Source organism: Mustela erminea, chromosome 9 (genome assembly GCF_009829155.1).
Source record: "Mustela erminea isolate mMusErm1 chromosome 9, mMusErm1.Pri, whole genome shotgun sequence".
Taxonomy (NCBI): Eukaryota; Metazoa; Chordata; class Mammalia; order Carnivora; family Mustelidae; genus Mustela; species Mustela erminea.
The window spans coordinates 65,600,375-65,625,898 of record NC_045622.1 but is presented as its reverse complement, the minus strand read 5'-3'; the positions used below and the strand labels follow the sequence as shown (position 1 = coordinate 65,625,898).

General features: G+C 40.3%; 1 protein-coding gene and 1 non-coding gene across 2 annotated transcripts; both read left to right on the top strand.

The window, feature by feature from the left end:
* Nucleotides 1–14,826: 14,826 nt before the first annotated feature.
* EIF4G2 (eukaryotic translation initiation factor 4 gamma 2) lies at nt 14,827–25,285 on the top strand. The gene is made up of 22 exons (XM_032359803.1): nt 14,827–14,899; nt 15,277–15,403; nt 15,733–15,798; nt 16,442–16,582; nt 17,125–17,227; nt 17,996–18,127; nt 18,214–18,280; nt 18,368–18,519; nt 18,893–19,003; nt 19,194–19,277; nt 19,361–19,459; nt 19,939–20,080; nt 20,190–20,350; nt 20,715–20,828; nt 21,367–21,492; nt 21,599–21,703; nt 21,796–22,011; nt 22,096–22,354; nt 22,704–22,908; nt 23,032–23,243; nt 23,324–23,445; nt 24,869–25,285. The coding sequence occupies exons 1-22, from the start codon at nt 14,827–14,829 to the stop codon at nt 24,932–24,934; spliced, it is 2,883 nt and encodes a 960-aa protein (XP_032215694.1). The 3' UTR covers nt 24,935–25,285.
* On the top strand, nt 20,881–21,020 carry LOC116600497. Its single transcript, XR_004289695.1, has one exon. It is a non-coding gene; the product is annotated as a small nucleolar RNA SNORD97 (small nucleolar RNA).
* Nucleotides 25,286–25,524: the final 239 nt, after the last annotated feature.

Sequence of the window (25,524 nt, the reverse complement as noted above, 5' to 3'; positions counted from 1 at the left end):
AAGAAATACATATTTAATAATATATGTTATATTAAATATATATTAAACTGTCTTCCCTTATCTCATATCTGTAACTTTGGAGTTGAAAGAGTTATCTAGCCCAGCTCCCTAACACCCATGAATAAGCCCAAACCTAAAAGAAGGGGTTTCACATCTGTGTCTGCCTGCCCCAGCTCTTCATGACTTGACCTATTCATCCCCTATATGTTGACACAGGTGTACTGTAGATCCCTGATAGATACTTGTTTGAGTAGATATTTATCTTCCTTTTGAGTGAGACTTAGTATGAAATTATCTTCCCTATTCAGTTGGCCCAGAAATAGCCATCCAGTCCTGATCACTGGATATTTAGTCTCAAGGACAGTCGAACCCATAATATCTCACACTGAAAGGGAAGTTTTTGCCTGGCATTCTGGAGTCCAAGACACTCCTCCTAGATGCTAGAATGTGTAATCTTGATGTCAATTATTTATTTCCTCATGACGGTAGATCAACCCATCTTTGGCTACTGAATCTCCCCTGTATCGCTGAACTTGCATATGCCATGAGCAAGGCTCCACGTGGTATCAGGGTCTAATGTAGTGGTTCTCAACTGGAGGGTGATTTGTCTCCCTGGGGACATTTGATAATGCTAAGAGACATTTTTGGTTGTCATAACTGGGGGGAATGTTGCTGCTGGATGTGACAAGTAGAGGCCGGGCTTGCTGCTAAAAATCCTACAGTACACAGGACAACCTCCTATAACAAAGAATTATCTGTCCCAAAATGTCAATAGTGTTAAAGTTGATAAATCGTGGTCTAATTTTAAGCCCCAGGCTTGTGCTCTAAGCCATGTCTTGAAGTGTCATAACTCACCAATAACTTCTAAAATAGGACATCTCCACCATGGCTTTAGCCCTTATCATTACTGCCCATAGCAATTTCTTCCTCTGCCTTCTGTAAGGCTTTATTCATTTGTAGTCTCCTGACAAACTGGTTGTATTTCTTTCATTTTTATACATTGTCTCTTTAGGCTATGAGCTCTTCTGGACAGTAGCCCTGTCTCCCACATTCTATACTCCTATTGCGGATGACAGTTTTAATTAATCCATAAAAATAATAAAAGAGCCTGGATTCAGACCAAATCTTTCAAAGTGCTCCCACTGTCTCTGGACAAAGACCCCCCACCCCACCCCCCCAAAAAAGGGTTCTTACCTTATTGAAATATTCAACCCACTTCATGTCAAAAGAATGAAATCTTAACTTCTTGGATCTCCATCTATTCCCACTTATTCTTGAGAGTTCTTGGTTTTTATTTTGGCTTTTGATTTCTTTCCACTGAGAGTTTCTGTTCTGCTTATATCTAATTGCTCTATCCGCAAATGCCCCTAGCAACTTGTCCTTCTTCCTTCATAACACATCACATTTGAATTTCTTTTTCAGCGTCTTTCTTCCCCAAAAGACTTTTAGCTACATGAAAGCAGAGACCATTTCGGCCTTCATCATCATATCCCTCGCACTCTTAGAACAATGCCTGGCATATAGTAGGTAATTTCCTTGTTAGTGCCTTTGAGGTGTTTTGTTTTGTTTTGTTTTTCCCAAAATGAGTTTTATTAAAACATAATGGGTTCCGAAAGGAAGTTCAGCAAAGAAACTACAAAAAGGAAAATTCCAATTTAGAAAGTACAACCTTGTGTTCTAACACAGGTCAATTGATGACCAGACTCATGGTATCTATTCCTCAGCCTCCTTGAGGGTGCCACTCACCTCCTTTGTCCCCTTCCTTCCTTCCTTGAGGTCTCAGACTTGTAAATCCTGGGGTTTAAATTGCATATTAATGGCTTATCAGGCCATTTTAGAAGAACTGTTGCCCTTACTCTTCACCTGTCCAAACTGCCCGATCAGTGGTTTATCTGTGCATCTAGTTAATAGATTCTGTGGATTTACATGTAGCAATTAGACCAGGGTGATTGCAGGCCCCTTTAGTCAGTGAAGGAAAAAAAAAAAATCACGTACTTACTCTTGTCTACCCAGGACAATTTCTAATTAAGTGTTTCCTTCAATTGTTATACTGCATAAAATTAAAAACTCCAAGTCAAGTTAAATTTCATATATTCCTTCTCCTTCTAGTCTTTCTGTCATAAGATTGATTTGAGGGAGATTGATTTTTTTTAAAAACCATGTTCATGGGACGCCTGGGTGGCTCAGTTGGTTGGACGACTGCCTTCGGCTCAGGTCATAATCCCGGAGTCCCGGGATCAAGTCCCGCATCGGGCTCCCAGCTGCATGGGGAGTCTGCTTCTCCCTCTGATTTTCTCCTCGCTCATGCTCTCTCTGTTTCTCTCTCTCAAATAAATAAATAAATTCTTAAAAAAAAAAAAAAACCATGTTCATTTTTACTTGTTAGTATTTATATTGTTCCTTTGATCAAAAGGAACAAGGCTTTTTAGGAGCAGAATTTGAGGGATGAAGGTAAGAAGAAGCTTTTGAAACTCCCTCAGTTTGAACATACTTATCAACTTCTGGCTCCATCTTCCCTTTCTCCCACCCCAGTTTTTGTTCTTGGCTTCTAAACCCTTTTTCTCTTTCCCTTTCCCTCTCCACTTCTCTCCCCACCCCACCCTTCCCCCTTTATCTCTCTCCTTTTCCAATTTCTGTGCAACATAAAAGTGGCCAGACAAGTGGTCTGAAAGACCCTTCGAAGATCTAAAATCTACTAATTCACTATCCACTAACCAAGCTGTGGATCTGAGCAAGTTTGTCCGTCCCTCTCCATAACCTTGCAGAGGCCCTTTCTGATCCCCAGGGCTTACTCTCAGCCAACTCCTATCTATGGTAATTCCCCAGCCTAGAGGCACACTGCCTCCTCTTAGTTCTTGGGTCAGGCTGGTACCTAACTTTGCTTTAAGTTAGCATGTAGTTACCCCGAGGCAATATACTTGGTGGTATAGCTTTTGAGATTTAGAACCCATGCTATCTAATTTCAAATTCTGATTCTCCCACCTTCTTGTTTCTCTGTGCCTCAGCTTCCTTCTCTGTGAAAAAGAGAGAAGTATCCACTACCTCCTAGGACTGTTGTACACTTGTAAAATATTTAGAACATAGCTTTGTAGCTTTGTAAGCACAGTGTTGTTAATTATTATTATGACTTGACCCATGGTGGTGTTGGGAAGAGACCTGTGTTGCTTCTACCACACTAATAATTCAGCACATGTTTATTGAATGACCACAGTGTGCCAGACACTGCTAGGCAGAACACAGAGTTGAAGCAGAAATTAACATTAAACATTTCATTTGTTTCTCAATGAGCTGCATTTGGTCTACAGATGATAATGATGGAAAAAGGTAGCTGTTCATTTAGATAGGCCCTCAAGGTTTTCTTCATTGACTCTTACATGCAAGAAAGAATATTTATCCTTTGCCTTCTAGTATTGTCTTATATTCTGTCTCCTTTAAGAGCTTAGAAGTGCGTTTTATAATCATAGATCTTGATCTCCCTTAAATTTACCAGGGATTGTCAAAATTATATCTTTTCCTATTTTCCTATAATTAAAAATAAACAATACTTTCTCTTTCCCAAATCATCTGTTCTCCAAGTTCTCAAAAATCATTATTCTGGGCCTTGAAATGACTCTGGTCCTTTTTTTTAACCCCTCTGGTTTTGATTTGGTGGTATGTCACTATATATGTGTTTGCCCTTTGGCTCTAGTGAGATTTGGAAAGGTGAGCTGAATCAGAGAGATGTGAGTGAATTTACCATTGAATAAATGTACTTATTTCTCACCAGTTATTTCCCAGATCCAGCTGGATTTTATCTCTGCCTTGCAATCACAGGGAATGAAGGCAGAAAGCAGACAAACTTAAAATGTTCTGTCTAGAAGAGAGTAAGAATCCTTTCTAAAACAAAATATGAAGTTCTAATTTAAATGATGGTTGGGTTGGGGGGGAGGATCTAAAAAGGGATACAGTGAATTACCTAAAAATAAGAACAATCCCTTTTCTTTCTGGTTTATTATTCTTCATCTCGGACCGAGATTTTTGTTGACTTGTGCACTCCGAAAGTTACTCTCTCTTTTAAGGGAGGGGAGGAGTCATGGACAGGCTCTGAGTTCAGCTGCAGGGATGTACAAATGAAGATGTGCAGGGCCGTGAGACAGAGTGAAGTCTCTGAGACAGCATTGTGTAACTGGATCAACGTTGGTTCACTATGATACTTGGCTTTCTGTTTTGAGTTCCTTGGTTCACAAATGTTCTTTCTCTCCACCCTTTATCTAATCAGCCACAGTAAAATATAACTCAACCAGAGAACAGTATATTTATAGCCAAGGAAAGGTAAGTATTGGGTGCAGGAGCAACCAAAATTCACTTTGTTATGCCTAGGTCTACAGCACTATCTTCAAATTTCTTTCCCTTTTATAATTGGCTCTCTATTCTTTTTCTATAGGGCTTATCATTATCCAATCATTGAGGATATAAGTAATTTTTAGTAAGTCATTAATATTATCTTTAGGAGCACAAAAACTCTCCTACCAAAAGTATTGATAGTATGGCTACTATACTTTGAACAGTTTTTACATGAACCAGAACAGTCACATTTAATGAATTTATAATTTGATGGGTAAAAATAAACACTTTTACATTTCAATTTCATTGCCAAAATTTAAGTTTCAAAACACACACACACACACAAAGTACACAGCTGGTTAAGCTATAAAAATTCCTTTACCTGACATCCCAAAACTTTCCCATTTCTCATTTTCTCAGATCTTTCCCATATTCACTAATATTTTTAGTCTAAAATTAGAGGCCATGATGAGTACTAGAGTACTCCAGGTCCAGATGTGCTGGAATTCTTAACAGTATTCATAAATCTTTGAAATTTTCACTCCATCATTGAAGTAGTCCTTCGGGGTTATACTACAGTCTGTGGCAAAATTTCTAGTAATATAGAGTATTTAAACATACAGCCAGTACAGCTCTGGTTTTCTGCCTAAACCTGCAAAAGGATCAGAGATCCTGAATTTCCAACCCAGGAAACATATGAGGCAAACAACTTTAAAAGAAGGAAGAGTACTTGGCCAGGAAACTGAATATCCTAGTTTCTAGACCATGCCTGGGGCAACTTCTGGGGCAAGACCCTAAGTATAGATCTTGGAGTGCCTCGGTTGCATCATCTGTAGAATTGTAATATTACTACCTATCCCTTACCATCCCCCTCAAAGATTCTGTGACCCAACTACTCAGGAAAAATAGTACTGCACAGCTATGAGGTATTATTACCATTATGTGTATTGTCATCACACTTATACGGGGTCCTTATCGTGACTGGTGCTTCTTTCACCAGAAAAAGATTTATAAAGAGAAACATTTATTCATATAGCATATCTCTAGGAAAATTCTGTAATTCTCAGTACTTTTAAGTAACTTACGTAACTTTTCAAACAAGTTGGTAGATGAACTCCACTCTAGTACATATAAGTATATACACAAGTTCTCAGAGTAACAGCATGAATTAACCCATCCTCTGGCATTTAAAACTCACACCCTAGTAACTGTGTGTTTAAATGTTTTGCATATCTGTAGTTCCACTTTAAAAATTACCTAAGACCAGGTATTCTTTTTAAATGACCAGCTTTTTAAGTTAACCATCAGCCTTCCACAGAAAGTAAGAAAACGAGATTGATCTCTAAGAAGACAACTCTACCTGGTCAGGATAGTTTTCCAAATAGCTGCTATATCAGTCAGGGTTCTCCAGACAAACAGAACCAGCAAAATTTGTATTTATATACAGAGAGAGATTTATTTTAAGGAATTGGGTCATGTGATTGTTGAGACTTGGTGAGTCCAAAATCTGACGGGGCAAGCTGGAGACTGAGGGAGGAGTTGAGTTTGAGTCAAAAGCAGTCTTTTGGCAGAATTCCTTATTTGGGAGAGGTTACTCCTTTTTCTATTAAGGCTTTCAACTGATTGAATTAGGCCCACCCACATTATGGAAGGTAATCTGCTTTACTCCAAGTCTACCACTTGAAATGTTGATTTCATCCAAAAAGCACCTTCACAGAAATATCCAGAATGTTTGACCAAGTATCTTGGCACCATGGCTTTGGCAAGTTGGTACATAAAATTAACTATTACAAGTAGAGTTCCAAGAATTTAGTTCTGCACTAAAAAGCTATGAGCAATTTAGTGGACTGAAAGTGACCCCCCACTCCCCCAAAAGATAGGTCCATGTCCTAATCCCTGAAACCTGTGACTATTACCTTATGTAGCAAAAAATGAACTTAAGGATTTTTTTTTTTTCAAGATTTTATTTATTTGACAGAGCACAAGCAGGGGGAGTGGCAGGCAAAGGGAGGAGGAGAAGCAGGCTCCCTGCTGAGCAGAGAGCCCTACATGGGGCTCCATCCCAGTACCCTGGAATCGTGACCTGAGCCAAAGGCAGACGCTTAACAAGTTGAGCCACCAGTCACCACTAAGTTAAGGATCTTGAGAGGAGCTTATTCTCAGTTATCTGAGTGCAATCATATGTATCATAAGAGAAAGTCAGAGAAGGTTTTTTGACACAGAGAAGGCAATGTGAAGACAGAGCGGAGGGAGATGCAGCCACAAGCCAAAGAATGCCAACAACCACCAGAAGCTGGAAAAGGCAAGACATGGATTCTAGAGCATTCTCTAGAACCTCTCTAGGAAGTACAGTGTTGCCAACACCTTGATTTCAGACTTCAGACCTCCAGAAGTGCGAGGAAGTTAATTTATGTTGTTTTCAACCACCCACTTTGGGACAGTTTATTAGAGCAGCCACAGGAAACTATGCAAGCATCTTATACATTGCATGCAAAAGTGACCAAAAAAGGGATCCCCGGGTGACGCAGTCGCTTAAACATCTGTCTTCTGCTCAGGTCATGATCTCAGGGTCCTGGGATTGAGTCCCCCATGGGGCTCCTTCCTCAGTGGGGAGCCTGCTTTTCTGCTTGCCGCTCACCCTGCTTGTGCTTGCTTTCTCCCTCTCTGACAAATAAATACAATCTGTAAATAAATAAGTGACCCCCCCAAGCCAAAAAAAAAAAAAGGAATATCCCCCTTTGGAGTTAGAAATGTTGCTGTAAAAGAGTGAGAGAGCTTGGTGTACTTGGGAAAGTATGAAATCCTACCACAGTCTAACTTAATTACATTGGAAAAGTCACCTAACTTTCAATTTCCCTATCTTTAAAATAAGGGAAATGACACTTCCCTACCTACCCACATGATTTGTACTGAGACTCAAATGAGAGGAATATATATTCTTCTATTCAATAAATACTCACTGGTATTTACCATATGCCAAAAACTATTCAAAAGCACTGTATCTAAGGGATATAACAGTGAAAATGATAGGATTCCTATTGTCATTCAGCTTACACAGTAATGCAGTAAACAGACAATATACAAGAAAAATGTAAAATCATTTCATATAGTGAAAGGACTATAAAAAATAAATAGAATCATAATGATAGAATGGCTGGAAAAGACAATATTATGTAGGGTGATCAGGAGGGAAGGCTTTCCTAAAGAGGTGACCACAAGTTGATAAAGCTGAGTCCTAAATTATGAAAAAGAGCCAGCCATGGAAAAAAAACTAGAAAAGAGCTTTTTGGACAGTGGCACTTGAAAAAGAAGTAGCTGTAGCTTTTGCATGTTTGAAGAAAAGAAGACTTTGCAGGAACTTGAAATGTGTGAGGAACAGAAAAAAAGACCAGTTTGACTGAAGTGTAGAGGACAAGGAGAAACATGGTAGATGAAGCCAGAGTGATATTCAAGGGCTGAATCATGTAAAGCTATCTAAGCCACAATGAGAAGTTTGGATTTCACTGTGAATATAATGTATATCCATGACCAAAAGGTTTTAAACATGGAAGGGGTATTATCTGATTTTCAGTTTTAAGAAATGACTGGCTTCTGGGTAGAGGATGTGTTAGAGAGCAAGAGATGAGTAATCCAAGCTAAAGATAATGGTGGTTAGGTTAAAGTGACAGCAATGTAGACAAGCGAAGTGGACCAATTCAAGATATGTTTTGGAGATAGTGCCAGTAGAACTTTGATACATTGGATATGGGACAAGAGAGATCAGAATTAAGAATAAGTCATAGGGTTTTAGCCTTAGCAACTGGCAGATGGTGAACAATGGAGGAGAAACTATTCTGAACATGTTAAATTTGAAATGCCTTTCAAATTTCAGTAGGGGAAATTTCAGTAGGCAATTTGATTTTTATATCTATAGCTTGCAGGGGGGAGGGCTGAATCAGAGATGGAGTTATGAATGTGGAAATCATCATCATGTAAATGGTATTTGAAGTCACAGGATAGGGGGAAAGTAATCAGAGGGAAGAGAAGAAGGTCCAGAATAAATCCTTAGGTACTTTAATATTTAGAGGTCAAGCAGAGGAGAAGAAGCCAGAAAAGAGAGCTGAATTGGTGAAGGAGACAATGAGGTGGGAGGAAATCCTGGAAAAATGTAAAGTTACCAAGGCCAAGAGAAAAATGAATAATGTCAACAGGATACTATGCATAAATATTTTCTCAGCTCCTGCTGTGTACAAAGGACACTACTGGAAATGCAAAAGAAATGTTCCTATCTCAAGGACCTTTTGATTTTGAAATGAAGATAAAAATAAGCCCCATAAAAATAATAGAGTACATAGCCTTCTAACTGATTTCCCCATCTTCAGGTTTGCCTTTCAATCTATTCTACTCCAGGTACAAGTTTGGTTTCCCTAAAACAACACTCCGATCAGTTAAAACTGATCAGCTTTAAGCTAAAAGTCATCAAAGTTCTGATCAGCTCAGGAACTTTCTTTGCCCATATAGAAGTGTGAAATCATCATCTGACACTCAAGGAAGGATGGCCACAGCCTCATGAAACCTTAGAGCACATTTTCGTGGTGGCTCCCTTTAGCATTCATTCTATCCTTCCCTGTCCTTGTATGTAATTGGTGTATGTATCTTCTGTCTAGATTGTGAGCTCCTTAAAGACAGACTGAGCCCAAGCTCCAGGTCTAATATGTTAACTCATTAGCTTTTTTTTTTCTGCCAAGTAGACCAAGACCTCCAAATTTTTTTAGTCATATGATATAGAACACTGGTGTAATAACAAAGTAAAATTTGAGTACCATAGAACTAGTTATGGATAACTAGGAATGGAGGAGGGATATGCCTAGGAACAGGGAAGTAGTCTAAAACAAGTTTGCAAAGGGCCTTTTATGCCAAACTAAGGAGTCTGGATGTTACTCTGTTATGGGAAACCTTACTGAGGTTTTTGAACAGGGCAATTATATACTCCTATCTGTGCTAGAGAAATTAATTGGTAGAGGGGTTAAATGAGGATGGCCTCAAAATTGGAAGCAATGGAGAATCAGGACAGTGAATTTTTTGAGGCAGCAATACCGGTTTAACTGGCTCTATGAGAGAAGATTGGGTGTCTGGGAGTGGTGAAAAATAAAGCCATCAGAGAAGCAGGGTAGGGCCCGAATATGAAAGGCTTGAAAGCTAGGGAAAAGCATTATAAACTGGGATCCTTGAGTTCTAATGCTTGTTTCCCTGCTTGGGGGGAAAGTCCTTTACCTTTTCTAGAACCCAGTTTCCTTTTCTTAGGGTTTTCTTCAGCTGTAAAATTATCATTTCCTATAAAACTCTGACCTGTTATAACAGTAGTTCTCAAACCTTAACTGTACATTGGAATCACATGAAGAGCTTTAAAAGTGGTTGATGCTGTGGATTAAGCATCTGCCTTCGGCTCAGGTCATGATCTCAGGGTTCTGGGATTGAGGCCCGCATCAGGCTCTCTGCTTAGCAGGGAGCCTGCTTCCCCCTCTCTCTCTGCCTGTCTCTCTACCTACTTGTGCTGTCAAATAAATAAATAAAATCTTAAAAAAAAAAGTGGTTGATACCTGGGTCCCACTCTGAGAGATTCAGATTTATCTGGTCCTGGAAGCACCCTGGACATTATTTTAAAAGGTCCTCAGGGGGGTACCTGGCAGGTTCAGTCTAGAGTATGCAACTTTTGATCTCACGGATATGAGTTCAATACCCCACGTTCGCTTAGAAATTACTTAAAAATAACATCATTAAATAAATAATAATAAAAGGTCTGTGCAGCGAAGGTTGAGATCAACTGATGTAGAAAATAGTGAAGCACTTTTTTTTTTTAAGATTTTATTTATCTGACAGAGAGAAACATGGAGAGAAGGAATACAAGCAGGGGGAGTAGGAAAGGGAGAAGCAGGTGTCCTGCAGAGCAGGATGGCCCATGTGGCGCTCAATCCCAGTAGCCTGGGATCACCAACCGGAGCCAAAGGCAGACACTTAATGACTGAGCCACCTTCGCTCCCCAAAGCACCAATATTCTTGAGCATGGTTAATATGTTGTAAAAAAAAGTGTTTTAAGGAGGACTAATATGAGTATACAGAGTAAAAGACTATAGGAGACCAACTGGAAATTTTCAATAATTTAGGAGAAAAATATACTAAGGCCTACATTAGCATGTATGCAATGACATTGTAAGGAAGAAGATGAATTTAGGGGAAGTAACACAAGGACTTAGTATTTAATTGAATATTCATTTGTTACTTGTGGAAAATAAAAGACATTTTGGAGTAGGGTGAAATCTGTGTTCCTGATTGAAAGGAAAGAGAAAAGGTAGTCAAGTTTCTGGTACAGAATAATAGTGGAATCCTTAGCAAAACTAAAGTACTTGTCAAACAGTTGATTAATCAATATTATTGATAATATGGTAACAGACATTAAGTAATTATTACGTCTGGGACTATGCTATGTGCTTTACATAATTATCTTATTTAATCTGTATAACTCTATAAATACTGTTATTCTCATTTTACACATTTAGAAACTAATAGGAGAGAGCAGTTAAATAATTTGCCCAACATTACACAGTAAGAAGTAGAGAAGGTAGCTATACAAGTCTGACTCCCTTTTCCTTATAATAGGATGATGATCAATTACATACCGAATTGAGTTTGAACAAATAACTCAAAAAAGCAGAATGGCTGTAAAGGCCAGACAGGAACATAAATGAATGGGTCAAGTCAGATTTAACTGTGTAAAATGAAAACATTTAAATGAGGGAGTCACTGCTCAGCTATACTTAAATGTTGCCCTGTTGGAATTTCAGGCCCAGTATTGCCGTATTTTAAGATTTTTCATGAAAAGATGTATATCTAGACTTCTGTGTAAAATCTCCTAAAATTTAAATGTCAACTAATTCAAATGTTTAAAATTACCATGTGGCCCAAACGAAATACTGGCTGCAAGTTTGCATCGCTGATCAGTAATAGGCTGTTAGAAATTAAGAGCTGAACTTAGAGATGTGAGCTGGAGATGTATGATTATGGGGAATCCTTAAGCTGTTGTGGTGTTGTATGTGTTGGAATAATAACAAAGATTTGACATGATTAGTTAAAAGAATGCAACAATATATGAGTTAACAAGTCAGTCAGGACTCTAAGAGTTTTGCAGTCTTACAGAAAACTGACATAAAATGGAAATGTTAAAACTAGCAGATTGAAGTGGGTGTATTTAAAATTCAATTTTCTATAAACTAAAAGCTAAATTCCAGATAATGACTTGAATTTTCATACATCTAGGATGTGATGGAAACATTTCAAAACTGTGAATATCTCTCCTACTGATTGAAAGATAATTGAAAGATTATTTTTTATCCATAGTTCCACCTTTTTATATTGGGTTACTTTCTCCCAGCCCAGTTTCTCACACACACACTGCAAAGTCCATAGCAGCTGGGTTCACAATGATCAAAGATTAAGTAAAACCTTTTTTATTTTTGAGTTTCAGACTCCTCAAAAGACCACCTTGGTTTTAGAGCTCAGTAAATACTCTCTTTGAAATCTATTGTTTTTGAACATTATTCCACCAGATTAATGTATTATCAGTTATGAAGAATGTAAACCAGTTATTTAAAAATAAAGTATCACATATATGAAAGCATTTTTGCAAACTGTAGAGTCCTGTAATAATAATATAAATATTGTTCAGGTGTTATTTTGAAGCGACAGGGGTCCTGAAATTACAAAGTGAAACCTCTCCTATCTGGAACACAATTTTCACCCTTCCCCCAAATGTCTTATTTTCCACATGTAACTAACTCCAAGAATGAGGTATTTTCCACTTGCTTAAATTCAAGCTATTAAGTCAATAGCAATAACTGTAGTAACATGCAGGGTAGTGAGCCCCCTTGTATATGACAAAGATGTAAAGATGCTGGAATTGTGTTAGAAATCTTCAGAGACGCACCACACCCCTCTATTATCAGGTTTAAAAACGTCCTGGGACAAACTGCAACTTTCATGAAGACTGTATTACCGGCTAGGTGCTTTCAACACCAAGAGCTGTTTTGACATGTCAAACACCGGTCTGGTCTTTGAAAATCCAGCCCTTTATTGGACACTTTCTTTAAAAGATATGCATGTTAAAACACAGTTTCTTGTTTTTGATACACATTGTATCAAGAACTGCATGTTTAAAATGAAGATGGGGAAATTTCTGCTAAGTATATGGAAATATGACTCCATTTTTGTATAGCCGGGACTCCATTTTTATGTAGCTAAAATGTCGCAAACGATGGAACACTTCATTTTACGGTAGCCCTCCTTTAAAATATTACCTGAGGAGTATAAATAGTTCATCTGCTGGCTTTGAAAAGCCTAATCCTATTTGTTATGATGGACCTTACATAAAATGGAAATACACAGCTGACAGTCTTCATCGCGCTTAAAAACAAAACCCCAAAAACAAAAACCAGCAGCTATCAATTAAAACATTCTCCAAATGCCCGCGCTCCGCAAACACTTCTTCCAAAGAAGTCTGGTATTGTCTGGGTATTCCTCCGTGACCGCTGGCCGGACATTCCTTCGGGAAAAGCGGCTTCTCCTGTGAAGTACAAAGACAATAAACCCCTTCCTTTTATCTTTTTCTCATTCACTCTGCAGGGGGTGGAATAAATAGGGAGCTGAATGAAGCCTTCTTTACCCATCTGGGTGCACCGTCTAGTTTCCTGAACCCTATCCTCCCGGCTCCCCCACCTAAAGCTGCCGACGCTGGGCACCTGGAGACTGATAGTTATTCCAGGCACTGCGCCCCGGGGGCGCCAGGCCTCAACCCTACAGGCCCGTCCCGGGGAGGCCCGCCCTGCAAGGGGCAACCACGGCACCTTGGGGGCGCCAGGAAGATCGATGCTCTGACACGCCACGGACAGGAATCCGGTAGGATAGGGGAAAGGCGAGTCCCTCGCACCCCCCCCCCCCACCCCCCATGCCCGCTGAGAAAATGAGGTAGAGGGGAAGGGGGGGTGTGCAACTCGAGCGTGTTGTAGAGTCAGGGAACAAAGACACAGGAGGAAGATGAGACAGCCACACCAACGCAGACTCAGAAGGGCTCTCCGACTTTACGCAAGTGGCCCGCAACTCGACCGTGCTCAGCTCCCCTTACGCCACCAGCTTGGCCTCAGAGCCTTCGCGAATATGGCTTTGCGCACTGCGGCGGGGCTGCGCTGCAACCGAGCTTAGCCCTGTGGCTCCTCCCCGCCGCCCTGCGCGGATTGGTGGCAGACAGCAGTCAGGCTGCTGATTGGGCGACGAAGGAGCCATTCGGGGCGGCTCTGGTGGGTTCGGCTGCCCCAGAGTGATAAGTTCGGCTTCAGACACGCCTCAGCGCCAGCAGTGAGTTGGAGCTCTATGGAGGTGGCGGCGAGTACCGGGTGGTGGCTGCAGCAGCGACTCCTCTGAGCTGAGCGTTTCCAAGCCGTTCCGACTCCTTCCTCCCCCTTCCCTCCCCCTCTTTTGTTTTCCGTTCCCCTCTCCCCTCCCTTCCCTGTCCCCGACGACCGGATCCTGAGGAGGCAGCTGCGGCGGCAGCTGCTGAGTTCTCGGTGAAGGTGAGTAGAGCCGCCGCCGCCGCCGCCGCCGAATAGAGCGCTCTAAAATGGCCGCCGTGCCCTGACCGCTTCTTCTCGAGCGGTACAAAATGGCGGCCGCAGGCGGAGACGGGCGGGGCGACTCTTGTTAGCGTTTTTCCGCTCTTCGCGCACCCAGAAATTCTTCACCTTTGTTCTCCGCTCCCGTTGCTCTCGGAGTAGAAGGAAACCGGTAGCGATGGCGGCCCCCAGCCTTCATCGTGGCTGTCGGTGGCCGGGGTCCGGGCGGGCCGAGGCGCTGGTGTGCTCGGACGGGGAGAGAGCGTGGCGGGGCCGCGCGTGCCGCAGCGGGGAGCGACGTGCCGGCCAGCGGGGAGGGCCCGGCCGTTGGCGCGGGACCAGCCGAGGCGCAGGAGTCCTGGAGACCGGCCTCCCGGCGGGGAGGCGGTATGTTGAGGCCCCCAGTGCCGGCGGGGAGCGGGCCCCGCGTGGACGGGAGAGGGGAGAGAAAACAAGAATTTGCGTCCTTTTGTCAGCTGGGAAGGAAACAGAGAGGCGGCTGTCAGTCCCTCCGGGATTTATGGGGAGGGAGGGGGTCTGCTCGGAGGCGGCGGGTGGGAAGGAGGCCGCCTTCCTGCCTGGAGAACAAAGAGCCGGGCGCTGGGCCGGCGGGGGCGGCCTTCGCTCCTCCCCGCCGAGGCTTGTCCCCAGCGGCTTCGCTGGGAGGTTGTCGGAAGCACTTCCCTAACTCCAGCCTGGGTGGGAGGAATCCAGTGCTCTTTTGTTCCCAGGAAGGGGGAAATGGGGCGGAGGTTCCTGCTGCCATGTTGTTGCCCGTGTCTTCCGCCTTCTGAGTGCCAGCCACTGTACACCCGTGTCCCTCTCGCATCTTCCCGGATGCCCTCTGTGCGGGGGAGTTGAAAGAATGGGCAGTGAAGAAAACTGCTCAGCAGTCTTCAGTTATTTCTTACTGGTCCGCTGGGCTCGTCGTCGAGGCAGTGAAAGCCTAGGACATTTTACACATAATGTGCTCATGTTGATGGAGTTAGATTTTGTTACCGCTCTTAGTGCTCAGTTCTCAAGGAGGTAGAATGTGGCTCTCTGAAAAGATTGGTTCGCAGTCAGATGTTCTCCTGTTCCTGTGAAAGGATCTTTGCATCTTTGAGCATAAAAGGAATTTCCAGGTGGCTAAACAAAATAAAATTTTACTGTCCACTTGTGTTTGAGTACATTCTATTTTAGTCTTAGGAGATCTGCAATGCAGTGAAAGTTCAGTCAACTGCAGTGCCAAGATCTAAAATAAATTATAGTTGAAGGAAGGTTTATAGGTTCGTTTATTAGCAGTGTCTAATTTTGGTACTCTTTCTCATTCTAGGTTTTTCATTTCTCCCATCCTCTTCCCTCCCCACCCCATCCATTAATATTATTCTTTTGAAGATTCTTCGTTGTCAAGCCGCCAAAGTGGAGAGTGCGATTGCAGAAGGGGGTGCTTCTCGTTTCAGGTATGTGTAGATTTCTTTTTGGCGGTGGTTATGAAGAGTCTAATCACAAGATTAAAAGAATTACCACCAAATAATTCTGAATGTATTGCAGGTTTAATGTATAACATACCATGTAGTTTTTAAAAGTTTTTAAATTTTCATTATTTTTGCCATCTGGAGGATAAATTTCCAATAAGCCCAAGTGTAGTCTTCATCTGTGGTGTAATTTCTGAAATCTTTCTGAAATAATTATTTCTGAAATAATTAAGGAGATCTGTTAGTAGCCCTTTTTAGGTGAGATAACTGGCATCTACTTTTTAAAAAAAATAATTTTTTTTTTTTTAAAATAGTGCTTCTTCGGGCGGAGGAGGAAGTAGGGGTGCACCTCAGCACTATCCCAAGACTGCTGGCAACAGGTATAGTAAGTGTGTAATAACAATGAGCTTTATAAGGCAGATTTAGATTAAGTCTTCTCATGCATAAGAGTACAGCAATAGATACAACTAGGAATCCTAATCCTACTGGGCACAGTTTCTGCTACATATCCTTAATTTAGAATATCAGTTCTTGATTATTCTTTTGCAGAATCATCTGAATTAGCGGTCTCAGACTGCTGTTTTATCCTCTTAACTCTTTGGATAATCTTCACTAATGTTATTTCTGAAATCAGCAATTATTATCAGCAGTTACCATACTGATCAGTAGGAAAGCCCTATACGTGCAGCATGGTCATAAGACAGAGGATATTCTAAAGGTGTGCCTCTTGGGGCAGCAGCAGCATTGGCATCATCTGGGAGTTAATAAGAATGCAAATTATCTGGCCCTTGCCCAGCTCCACTAAAACAAAACGGCGGGTAGGTCCAGCCATCTGTTTTAACAAGCACTTCAGGTGATTCTAATGCACACTGTTTGAGATGCACTGATTGTGAGTTGCTTAGTTATACAGGAAGTTGAAAAAATGTAAACTTTTGATTTAGAAAGATGTCTGATTGGTATGGTGTTTGATATGTGACAGTAAGGTTTTAAGTTGTTTGAATTATAAATCTCAATTTTTACTAGCGAGTTCCTGGGGAAAACCCCAGGGCAAAACGCTCAGAAATGGATTCCTGCACGAAGCACTAGACGAGATGACAACTCCGCAGCAAACAACTCCGCAAATGAAAAAGAACGACATGATGCAATCTTCAGGAAAGTAAGAGGGTAAGTTTGTAGATCTCTTTTGTCTTTTTACTAAAAGGTGGGGAGATGAGTTGGCTGTGGTTTTCTTGTATATATGCTATATTATCCAGAAGGCAGTGTTCATGTCCCAAGTGTGTATTTTAATGAATTCCATGTTTTTTCGGTTTTATTTTAAACCGAAGACTGCAGCATATAGGTTTAGGTTTAGGTTTCTTGAGGCTTACGAGTTGCTTAACAGTCATTGGGTTAAAATCCACAAGCCTTTTGTCCTGATGTTTCCCATGCATGGTGTGTAACCCACTGAAACATGGAACATAATGGTATTTAGTTCCTGGAATTTAGCCTTGATGATGAGATTCTTGTTCTCTTGGTTTTGAGGTAGTGAGAAAGAATTTTCAAACAGCTGGGGACCCCCAACCAGGTACAGATAAACGATCTAAATAATAGTGAGAGGTTTATTTTAATAGTCCGTGATGGAAGAAAAAATTAATATGATTTAAAAGTTGTTTTTCAACTCTTAATTCTTTGTTGCCTGACACCTAGTGCAATTCCTTTCTCCCCAGCATACTAAATAAGCTTACTCCTGAAAAGTTTGACAAGCTATGCCTTGAGCTCCTCAATGTGGGTGTAGAGTCTAAACTCATCCTTAAAGGGGTCATACTGCTGGTAAGTTAAAAGTTGGCTTAACTGAAAGAAAAACAGTTAACAGATCCAAGGGTTTTTTGGTACACTTGCATTGTTGCTTAAAACTCAGGTGTGAGCTAGATAACATTTATTTTTGAATTGTGGTGCTTTTAAAAAAAGAACCACTAAGTTTTGAAAGCATCAGATTTAAGAGGCGGATGTTTATTTTTATATTGAAGTATAATTAGACATACAGTGGTTTCAGGTGTACAACATAGTGATTTGATAATTTGATACATTACACAGTGCTTATAGCAAGTGTGGTTGTCCTGACATAAAAAGTGCATTTTAAATTGTTCACGCTAAAAAAAACATATATGTTCATACTATGTTTGGAGAGTTGGGGGCTAAGCACAGGCTAATCAGGTTTTGCGGGAGGGTGTTATGTTTTTCTGTGGAAAGCTTCCTTTGGTCTTGGAAATGAATTGTAGGGTGAGTTGATAGTAAGATTCCAGTGTCTGTTTATAGTTTCAATATCCGAGATACTTTCAACTCTTGGTGGTGGGGTGTGACTCATATGAAATCTGTACAGTGGGACTTTTTTGGTACCATCTTTGAAATAATATTTAAGTGCTTGTATTTTTCTGGGGTGTGTGCTAATTATTTTAAATGCGTAAGGTAGATAGGCCGAGATTTTGTTGGAAAGTTCTTACGACATTTAAGATCTTAAGATTGCAAGGAAGTATTAAGTTAAAGCAAGGGTTCTTTCAAAAAGTAGTTACTTAGTTTTAAAATTGTCATTTTCTGTAGATTGTGGACAAAGCCCTAGAAGAGCCAAAGTATAGCTCACTGTATGCTCAGCTATGTCTGCGATTGGCAGAAGATGCACCAAACTTTGATGGCCCAGCAGCAGAGGGTCAACCAGGACAGAAGCAAAGCACAGTAAGTGGTGGTGTTGCTTGCTTACTTTAAAATTGATTTGAAAGATTTCATTAACTAAACCTGCCAAATGTATTTGTTTCCTATAGACATTCAGACGCCTCCTAATTTCCAAATTACAAGATGAATTTGAAAACCGAACCAGAAATGTTGATGGTGAGAGTTTATATTTGTTACATGGTACTGTGTATTTTCAGCTTTATTCTGGAAGTTGACTTTTTTTCCTTTATTGTATATTTTCAGTCTATGATAAGCGTGAAAATCCCCTCCTCCCCGAGGAGGAGGAACAGAGAGCCATTGCTAAGATCAAGATGTTGGGGAACATCAAATTCATTGGAGAACTTGGAAAGCTTGATCTTATTCATGAATCTATCCTTCATAAGTGCATCAAAACAGTAAGTATGGGAATTTCGGTTTAGATCAGCCACTGGGTACACATCATCGTGTGGGGGAAAGTCCCATTATAATTGCTTCGTGCCATTGCAGAATGTTGGTGGGCTTGTTAAATATTCCAGATGGCTAGCACTTACTTAAATGTTATAAATAGGTATTTAAAGTACACCACAGTGTATTTTGTAAACTAGGGGTAGAATCACCTACCTCTTTTAAAATTGCTTTAATTTGGAAGGATTTCTTTTATAGTGGCCAGATAGTACTGTTCCTAGTACTGTGTATGAGTGTGTTCCATCAGTGCAGACATGAGGACAAGTGTTAAAACTAGAAACCAAGTAAGATTTTGTCAACCTGTGACATTTATTTCTTTGGTAGCTTTTGGAAAAGAAGAAGAGAGTCCAACTCAAAGATATGGGAGAGGATTTGGAGTGCCTCTGTCAGATAATGAGGACAGTGGGACCTAGACTAGACCATGAACGAGCCAAGGTATGCGCGTTGCTGACAAAAGTGATAAAAGTAGCCTGTCTTAATTTTATTTAAAATCAAAAGAATTGTTTTTGTGATGTAGGGGATTGTCCTATTCTTGATTATAAAGCAAGAAGTCTTTAAAAGATTTAAGTACTAGTATACATGTGCCATAACACTTTTTTCTAATTAGGTGTTTCTGTTTTATTAGTCCTTAATGGATCAGTACTTTGCCCGAATGTGCTCCTTGATGTTAAGTAAGGAATTGCCAGCAAGGATTCGTTTCCTGCTGCAGGTAAAACTGGTTTAAATATGTTGATAAGCTTGTTTCTTCTCTTTGGGAATATTGAAACTTACTAAAACTTTTTTAAATTAAAGGATACCGTAGAGTTGCGAGAACACCATTGGGTTCCTCGCAAGGCTTTTCTTGACAATGGACCAAAGACGATCAATCAAATCCGTCAAGATGCAGTAAAAGTAAGAGGCTGGTTTTGCTCCCCTTTTTTTTTTTTTTTTTTATTTATTTTTTAAGAATTTATTTATTTGAGAGAGAGAGAGTGCATGAGAGGCGAGAGAAGGTCAGAAGGAGCAGCAGACTCCCTGTGGAGCTGGGAACCGGATACGGGTCTTGATCCCAGGACTCCGGGATCATGACGTGAGCTGAAGGCAGTTGCTTAACCTACTGAGCCACCCAGGCGCCCCGGTGGTTTTGTTTTTTAATCAAGTGGTTAAGTTTATGAAACTGCAACGATCCTGTTAACACTTGAGTGAGACTCCTCTTACTGGTGGAGCTTAGTGTCTTTAGTTCCTTGTATAGCATTATGGGAAGAAGTTATATATAGAAATTACATAATTAGCATTCTAGTAGTCTAGAAGTTGTTTTTCTCAGTATAAGGATTTTAGTTTCAAGTAAAATAGTGTCTGGAATCAGGTGTTTATTCACTTTATTTTTAAAGGATCTAGGAGTGTTTATTCCTGCTCCTATGGCTCAAGGAATGAGAAGTGACTTCTTTCTGGAGGGACCGTTCATGCCACCCAGGATGAAAATGGATAGGGACCCACTTGGAGGACTTGCTGATATGTTTGGACAAATGCCAGGTGATTTTTAACTGAAACTGGTTTCAGTTTACCGAAAACAAAAAAAACCTTCACCATTTTAATAGTAGCAGGGTTGTAAAGAGTTGTTTGTTCATCTGTGTATTTTAAGGTAGTGGAATTGGTACTGGTCCAGGAGTTATACAGGATAGATTTTCACCCACCATGGGGCGTCATCGTTCGAATCAACTCTTCAATGGCCATGGGGGACACATCATGCCTCCCACACAATCGCAGTTTGGAGAGATGGGAGGCAAGTTCATGAAAAGCCAGGTAAAAAAAAACATTGAAAATGCTTATGTAACAAGTATTAAATCCAGTAATGTATGTTACTTACTTTTTGCTCTTTTAAAGATTCAAATATTTTACAGTCATGTATGTTTTTCTAGACCAAATACATATGTATGACAGTTATTTAAAATTGGGTAAGATGCTTATCTTTAAGATAGTAAAATCGAAGCACTTTTATTTGACAGTTAGGCTAGATTTTTATTCTTCCCTTGTTTTCATCTTTTGCTTCCTCTGGGCAAGTTCAGTTTAAACTTTTCCTTATGGCTTGGCTCATCCCTTTGGTACTTGATTACCATAATTGTGGACCCCTTTTTATCTAGACTTTCTTTCTCCCTTTCTAAAATAGGGGCTAAGCCAGCTCTACCATAACCAGAGTCAGGGACTCTTATCCCAGCTGCAAGGACAGTCGAAGGATATGCCACCTCGGTTTTCTAAGAAAGGACAGCTTAATGCAGATGAGGTACATTTGCCTATGTTACTTATATACCAAAGTTTGTCAATTTAGAAATCTATTGCCCGATGATTATAAATAGGACGCGTTATTAAGAGGACTTAATGCTGGAGTTCTTCACCTTCTTTCTTTTCTGTACTTCTTTTTCTTTCTTTGGATGTCCAGCGTCCTGTGAGCGAAGATTATGAGATATGAGGGCAAGTCTCTAAGTCTTGAGTTAGAGCAAAGAAGATGGTTGTCAAGATTTTGTGATTTTTCTGTAAATGAACTAGTTTTCTGATTTTTAATACTTTAGTGATGCTTCATCTAGGAGAATGCAATTACAAATATAATTTGTAACAGTATCTTACTTTCGTATGGATCAGATCTTTAGTGTTCTTGCCTGAAGTTATGTTAACATGGAGCAACTTTTTTAGCCATCAGTTCTCAAATTTCTGTCTTAGGTTCTGGGATGTTTGTTTATGCTGAATTAATTGTAGGATGTTGGATTTAATGTTTGCCATCTCCATGTTGTCGATTTTTTGTTGTGATCTGTTTTTAATTCTAGATTAGCCTGAGGCCTGCTCAGTCGTTCCTAATGAATAAAAATCAAGTGCCAAAGCTTCAGCCCCAGATAACTATGATTCCTCCTAGTGCACAACCACCACGCACTCAAACGCCGCCTCTGGGACAGGTAGGACTATAATACAAAACCATTTTCTCTTGTTAGAGTACTTTCTGAAGACTTTTAGTGTCGTCTTCTTAACTTCACGAGTATTTTTTTGTTGTTGTTTTTTAAGACACCTCAGCTTGGTCTCAAAACTAATCCACCACTTATCCAGGAAAAGCCTGCTAAGACCAGTAAAAAGCCACCACCATCGAAGGAAGAACTACTTAAACTAACTGTAAGTTTCAAATAATCCCATAGTTTAATTCATAGAGTGTATCTGTCTGAACTAGGGAAACACTAAAGATACTTGGATTATATTCTTTTCAGGAAACTGTTGTGACTGAATATCTGAATAGTGGGAATGCAAATGAAGCTGTCAATGGTGTACGAGAAATGAGGGCTCCTAAACACTTTCTTCCTGAGATGTTAAGCAAAGTAATTATCCTGTCACTAGATAGAAGTGATGAAGATAAAGAAAAAGCAAGTTCTTTGATCAGTTTGCTCAAACAGGAAGGGATAGCCACAAGTGACAACTTCATGCAGGTAAACACTTGTCTGATTCTTTGAGGACTGTTCTGCATTTATATTTGAGAACTGATAAACTGACTGTTGTGTATTCCTTCTAAGGCTTTCCTGAATGTATTGGACCAGTGCCCCAAACTGGAGGTTGACATCCCTTTGGTGAAATCATATTTAGCACAGTTTGCAGCTCGTGCCATCATTTCAGAGCTGGTGAGCATTTCAGAACTAGCTCAACCACTGGAAAGTGGCACCCATTTTCCTCTCTTCTTACTTTGTCTTCAGCAATTAGCTAAATTACAAGATCGAGAATGGTTAACAGAACTTTTTCAACAAAGCAAGGTCAATATGCAGAAAATGCTCCCAGGTAAGAGAATGCTGGGGATTTTTTTTGTTTTGATTGTTAAGTCTAATGTCTAATGTCTAATTAGTAAGTCTAATGTCTTACTTAGTACTTTAAGTGGATTTATATAAATCTTCACAGTTTTTATTATCCTGTCCAGATAGTGATAAGCATTACCATAGGCTAGAGGTCACCTTTTATAAAAAGTGATTATGATTTAATGACTGAGCCAAATACTAAGTGTTTCCTTTGCTGGGTTTATTTTTATGTTAATCTCGTACATTTGGGAAATAATTCGTGAAGCTGTTCTCTAGACAGGCCCGCTGGCTAAAATGAACCTAACTAATGATGGAGATGGCTTTTGTCTCTTCAGAAATTGATCAGAATAAGGACCGCATGTTGGAGATTCTGGAAGGAAAGGGACTGAGTTTCTTATTCCCACTCCTCAAATTGGAGAAGGAACTGTTGAAGCAAATAAAGTTGGATCCATCCCCTCAGACCATATATAAATGGATTAAAGATAACATCTCCCCCAAACTTCATGTAGATAAAGGATTTGTGAACATCTTAATGACTAGGTAAGATAAAGTCCAGAGTTAATGCTTTATTTACCAGAAAAAGTCTAAGGCAAGGCATTAAGAATTGTCTTTCTTGAGCTGGAAAATTTTGCTTTTGGGTTCTAACACAATCTTTCTTTGCAGCTTCTTACAGTATATTTCTAGTGAAGTAAACCCACCCAGTGATGAGACAGATTCTTCCTCTGCTCCTTCCAAAGAACAGTTAGAGCAGGAAAAACAACTGCTTCTTTCTTTCAAGCCAGTAATGCAGAAATTTCTTCACGATCACGTTGATCTGCAAGTCAGTGCCCTGTATGCTCTTCAGGTGCACTGCTACAACAGCAACTTCCCCAAAGGTGAGTGGGAGAAGGACGGTGAGTGGGGGCCGTGTCTCCCAACAGCGCACTAGATAACAGGATTGCATACTGTCTTGTAGGCATGTTACTCCGCTTTTTTGTTCACTTTTATGACATGGAAATTATTGAAGAAGAAGCTTTCTTGGCTTGGAAAGAAGATATAACCCAAGAGTTTCCTGGGAAAGGCAAGGCTTTGTTCCAGGTAAATGTTTTGTTAGTCATTTCAGTCTGTTTGGGTATTTTGTTTGTTTGCTTGTTTGTTTGTTTCGTATTTCAATTTACATGGTATTTTGCATCCTATAGTTCAGTTTTATTTATTTATTTATTTATTTATTTTTAAATTTTATTTATTTATTTGACAGAGTGAAATCACAAGTAGGCAGATAGGCAAGCAGAGAGAGAGAGAGAGAGAGGGAAGCAGGCTTCCTGCCGAGCAGAGAGCCCGATACGGGACTCGATCCCAGGACCCTGAGATCATGACCTGAGCCGAAGGCAGAGGCTTAACCCACTGAGCCACCCAGGCGCCCTATAGTTCAGTTTTAAAGGCTCTTCATTAAATACTTAGGTTTATCTGTACCTCTCCTTCTGTACTGTTGGAATCTGTGGTAAAATCGACAGCACAGTGAGGGAGAGCCATGAAGGGATGAAAGGCTTCAACCTTGTGATATGCAAGAGGTTATTGATGGCTAGCATTTTTTAGAAACATACTTAGGTTGTGAACGACTACACAAGACTGGATTTAAGTTGTTTTTTATTTTGTTTGTTTAATGTTAGTAAAGGAGCAATTGCTTCTGATTTTTCACAGCTCAGTTTTAGATCTTAGTGGCATTCTAGCCCTAGGCAAAGAACTTTCTACTTCTGGGGATGTTATTTTTAAAGATTTCTTTGTTTGACAGCAGGCAAGAAAGGGAACATAAGCAGGAGGAGTGAGGAAGGTAGAGGCAAGCTTTCCAAAGAACAGGGGGTCCAAGGCAGGGCTCAATCCCAGGGTCCCTGGGATCATGACCTGAGCTGAAGGCAGATGCTTAACAACTGAGCCACCCAGGTGCCCCACTTCTGGGGATATTAAAATCACTGTACATTGATCACCTACAGAGTGGTTTAAAACTGGGTTTCAGAGTGTTAGATTTAGTTTTCCAGGGGATCGGGCTTTGAGAAATATCTCTACAGTGTCTTTGTGAGGAGTATCTGTGAAGCATTTTTCGTTAGCCCTGTCCTTTAGGAATCTGATTGAGCAATCCTGAGGTGGGGCAAGAAATCTGTTTCCAGGACTCTTCTCCCCTCTTCCTCCCCAGTCCTGCTAAACTTAGGCTTGGAAGGAGCCCCTGTCCCTTACTGAACCTGAGAGGTAACTGGAAGCAGTGTCATAGAATGATACCCAGGCTCACAGACTGTAAATCGCTTCCCTAGTACAATTCGTCCACGCCTTTTTAAAGTAACTCCCAGCCAGTAGAAAAGTAATAATTAGCAATATGTTCTGAAGGCTTTTGCAATCATAAAAGGTATAGACTACTTGAAAGTTCTCCTTCGGTGGGTTTGGTAGCTCTATCGTAAATCAGCTATTGGTTTGAGTTTTTCTGTCTTGTGTAAGTGTGGCTTAATTTTGTGGAATGACAAATTCACAGGTGAATCAGTGGCTAACCTGGCTAGAAACTGCTGAAGAAGAGGAGTCCGAGGAAGAAGCTGACTAAAGAACCAGCCAAAGCCTTAAATTGTGCAAAACATACTGTTGCTATGACGTAACTGCATCTGACCTAACCACTGCGAAAATTCATTCCGCTGTAATGTTTTCACAATATTTAAAGCAGAAGCACGTCAGTTAGGATTTCCTTCTGCATAAGGTTTTTTTGTAGTGTAATGTCTTAATCATAGTCTACCATCAAATATTTTAGGAGTATCTTTAATGTTTAGATAGTATATTAGCAGCATGCAATAATTACATCCTGAGTTCTCAAGCAGAGGCAGTCTATTGCAAGGACCTTCTTTGCTGCCAGTTACCATAGGCTGTTTTAAGTTAGAAAACTGAATAGCAACACTGAATACTGTAGAAATGCACTTTGCTCAGTAATACTTGAGTTGTTGCAATATTTGATTATCCATTTGGTTGTTACAGAAAAATTCTTAACTGTAATTGATGGTTGTTGCCGTAATAGTATATTGCCTGTATTTCTACCTCTAGTAATGGGCTTTATGTGCTAGATTTTAATATCCTTGAGCCTGGGCAAGTGCACAAGTCTTTTTAAAAGAAACATGGTTTACTTGCACAAAACTGATCAGTTTT